Source organism: Solanum tuberosum, unplaced genomic scaffold, assembly GCF_000226075.1.
Source record: "Solanum tuberosum cultivar DM 1-3 516 R44 unplaced genomic scaffold, SolTub_3.0 scf00328, whole genome shotgun sequence".
Taxonomy (NCBI): Eukaryota; Viridiplantae; Streptophyta; class Magnoliopsida; order Solanales; family Solanaceae; genus Solanum; species Solanum tuberosum.
Window position 1 is genome coordinate 1,775 of NW_006239252.1, and position 3,996 is coordinate 5,770.

A 3,996-nucleotide genomic window follows, 5' to 3' on the forward strand; every position below is an offset into this window, starting at 1 on the left:
GTACTTCAAATATTTCTTTAGTCCTACCAAAATACAACTATCTAAGGTGTTTCTTAAAAAAATAACACAATATGATGTGATTAATGACACTAAAATATCCAAACAAAAATAATAATAATGAAATCGCGTAAAACAAATATTGCAAATTAACAAGTCATAATGAAGATGGATCAATAATTTAAAAAGTACTAAATCATGACTTAAAAATAAGTTTAATAAGTATTAGTTACATGACAAAATATTAAAGAAAATTAAAATTAGATTATATATTTTAATTGTCAAAACCAATGTAACTTTTTGTATAATTAATACAAATAGTGAAAATGATCGGAAAGTTTATCATTAAAACACAAAATAAAACATTTTAAAATACTTACAAACATTCCACAAATTACTATGTAAGTAGCTAGCATGACCCCAAGCTCCTCACATTCCCATTTATAATATAGAGTAAAGTAAAGTAAAATATGAGGTATTTAATTTTAAAAATAAGATAAAATACTTATCATAACAGGTAAACGTGATTTGATAGTGTAAAAAATTATTTACCTAAAATGATGTATGAAACTCCTCCAGCTTGGAGAATCATAATAGTTCAGTTGGTTGGCTACGTGAACTCCACCTTGTTGGTGAGGATTCAATTCTCCGCATTGTAATTTCTCCCCATTTTAAAAAAAAAAATTAAAAAAAAAAAAAAAAAAACTCCTCCACCTTTAATATATATAAGTTATAACGAGTGATTAGTGTTGAAATTTAAAGACAATGAAATAGAGATGTGAGTTAAACGTGTATAAATCTTTGTGCAAAAATAAGTATAAGATAATATTTTTTTTTCTAAAATAAGGCATGATATAATTGTCTTGTTAATAGTAATCCTCTTTTTTTCTTTCATAACGTTGTCCATAATTGTTCTGCGCTTCAAAAATATGCCTTATACTTCTAAGGGGTCGTTTGGTTACTGTTTAAGAGACATCTTATTCATGTATAGAAAGTTGTATTAGCTTTACTATATTTGGTAAAAGTTTTATTTTAGGTATAAAAGTCAACATAACTTATACCATGTTTGGTTGGTAAGAATTTAAATGTTGTATAAAAGTTATTCATGTATTAATTTATACGGTGTTTGGTTACATTTTTTGTAGTCCTACATAATTAATACCAACATAACTTATGAGGGAATCTATGTATAAAGTTATGCAGGTAGAAGGTGGAATAAGTTATGTGGGTATTAGTTATACATGTATTAAAATAACAAATTACATATTTATCCTATTAATTTTTTTAATTTTTTTTAATTGGAAGCTTTACTGTTTTCCTATATACGTTTGTTGTTTTTATTTCTTTTTCTATATAGACCATTTTCATTTCTTTTAATTTATTTTATTTTATTTATTGGAAACTTTACTATTTTCCTCTGTACGTTTGTTGTTTTTATTTCTTTTTATACATAGACCATTTTCATTTCTTTATATATACTTACCGTTTTTATTTATTTATGCAAATATAAATATTTTTTTAATATTAGAAATTTGATTGTATATTTTTTGACAGTACATATGCTAATCAAATATTAGCATTATATATTATTCAATATATTCCATATTTTATTAGCATGTATTATTATTTTGTAAATAATATATATTAATAATTTATAACAAGTTTAATATTTAATAGTTAATAATTTATGTATTGCAATCTCTATATAACTAAATAATACCTACATAACTAATATCCGCATAGCTAATACCCACATGATTAAACCCAACATTACTAAACCCTCCATAACTAAACCCTGCATAACTAAACCCTGCATAGCTAATACATGCATAACTAATACCTGCATAACTCTAACCAGTAACCAAACGGCCCCTAAATGATTTTCACATTAAAGGGGATATATTAATTATTATTTTAAAATAAATAAATGCGTACCCACCCACTTAATTTCCTTTTTCTCCAACATTATCTCAACGAGAAAATGATTTATTTTTTTGGAAAACTTTAGAGCATAGCTAGCCATAAATTAAAGTCTATATAGTTAACCTACCTAAACCAGTCAAAGGCAACGTATTTTTCTAAAAAATAAAAGAGAATTAAAAAAACAGCTATGAAAATAACTATTGAAGTTAGGGACATAGTCATATTTTTTTATTAAACTGATTCAATATATAAAAAAATAAACACGAGAAATTTACAAGTTGTTTTAAGGGTATGTGAATTTGAACTACTACTTCTTCTTATTGTCGTGAGTGGTCCATTCTTTTTGAACGTGATAAGTTTAACTTATACATTAATAATATAAAAAAATAACCTAGTAATTAAATTAAAATAAAGGCAAATTACTTGCTACTCCTATAACATATCAAAGTATACTGATAATTTAAAACAAATTATTCACAAGGTATAATAATTAAGTTAATTAAATCCAAGTAATTTAGGAAATATATTCATCATCAAGAAATTAAAGTAGTAAATATTCTTCTATAATATTATAATTCTTCTTCAAATAAAATAAGTCTCTCATGAGTTACATCTGATTTCGTCAAAAAGTCCAATTCCTTGATATTACATATTTTTATTAAATTTTCTAAAAATATATCACTAACTTTTTCTACCCCTTTTTTCTTGGGGGACAATTATAAATGTCTAATTAATTTTGACCACAACATTATTTTAATCATGTCCAAAGTGGTTCCCAAGCTCCATATAAATTGTTGTCTTCCAAAAACATGCTAGTATTATCATTATTATTTTCATAATCATTAATATGATCTGAAGATAATAATAAGCTGCTGCTGCTATTTTCTGATACTTCCATGCAAACTAAGGCCAATAAATTTGAATTTTGACACTTTAAATTCAAGATTTCTGCTTGTGCTTTTGCAAATTCTGCTTGGAGTTCACTTATTTGTTTTTGTAATTGACAAATTGCACCAGCACAACCATAAACTGGATCTCTTATTCTTGCATTTGCTTCATACACCATACTATTCACCGCGTCCACTCTTTGTTCCTCTGGAAGTTCCTGAAATTATTTAGACGATATATAATGTTACATATTGTAGCAGGTTATGTTGCCTGTCTTATTATAACTATCACCATTTATGTAACGTGTAATACAATAAACAAAATATTAAATTTATAATGAGGGATGAAAATTAATGTCAAGCCACATTTTTTTTTTCATGTTTGAAGTTTTGTTAGGGTCTAAAGAATGAGCTTAAAAAAGAAGGTACAATTAATAAAGGGAAAGTTTGAAAAAATATAAATTTAGGGGACTAAGAAGTCGCACTACACCTAAAATTAAGTCAAAGAAAACAAAATGAACAACTAAAAGTAAGCATTATTTGCTAAAAAAAAATTGGCCTAACATCCAAGACCAATAACTAATAACAAGAAATTAATATTTAGTTGTATATATCTATGTTCACATATCTTTAACAACACATGATAAATATTAAAAGTGATCAACTGTTATAGATCTTGACCACGTGTATAAATTTTTATAGTGATACGACTTGGTTATAACATGTTAAAATACACTAACAACAAAAACAGGTAATTAATTATGTATTGAATATGAAAACAGATGAATGAATATGAATGTAAAATAAGATCTAGTATACCAATCAAAACGTACAAAAATAAGACAAATTACCTGCAATATTTTGATGATGTTGCTAGCACCAAAGACTCTATGAGCAATGGTGAACTTAAGAGGGTCAGTAGGAGGAAAATAAGGTGCCAAAACACATTTCTCAACACATCTCCTACGAAGGATTTTACAAGCAGCACATGGAGAAAGAACAATATTCATTGGAGGAGTTGATAATAATATGCTACTTTTAGGTGACAATCCACTTGTTGGAGTGGTAGAAATAGTACTAGCAAATGTTGATGATGATGAATTCATTGAAGAAATTGTTGTTGTGGTTTTGTGATCACTACATTCCATGGTTATTGGTTGGGGGGGTGGGGTGGGAGGGGGGGGGGGAG

The 3,996-nt window shown here is 26.6% G+C and overlaps 1 protein-coding gene across 1 annotated transcript; it reads right to left on the reverse strand.

Annotated features, from left to right (window-relative positions):
- Positions 1 to 2,512: 2,512 nt before the first annotated feature.
- LOC102592736 (LOB domain-containing protein 1-like) lies at positions 2,513 to 3,962 on the reverse strand. The gene is made up of 2 exons (XM_006360609.2): positions 3,659 to 3,962; positions 2,513 to 3,025 (listed from the first exon to the last, which is right to left on the reverse strand). The coding sequence occupies exons 1-2, from the start codon at positions 3,953 to 3,955 to the stop codon at positions 2,678 to 2,680; spliced, it is 645 nt and encodes a 214-aa protein (XP_006360671.1). The 5' UTR covers positions 3,956 to 3,962; the 3' UTR covers positions 2,513 to 2,677.
- Between the last annotated feature and the right edge of the window lie 34 nt (positions 3,963 to 3,996).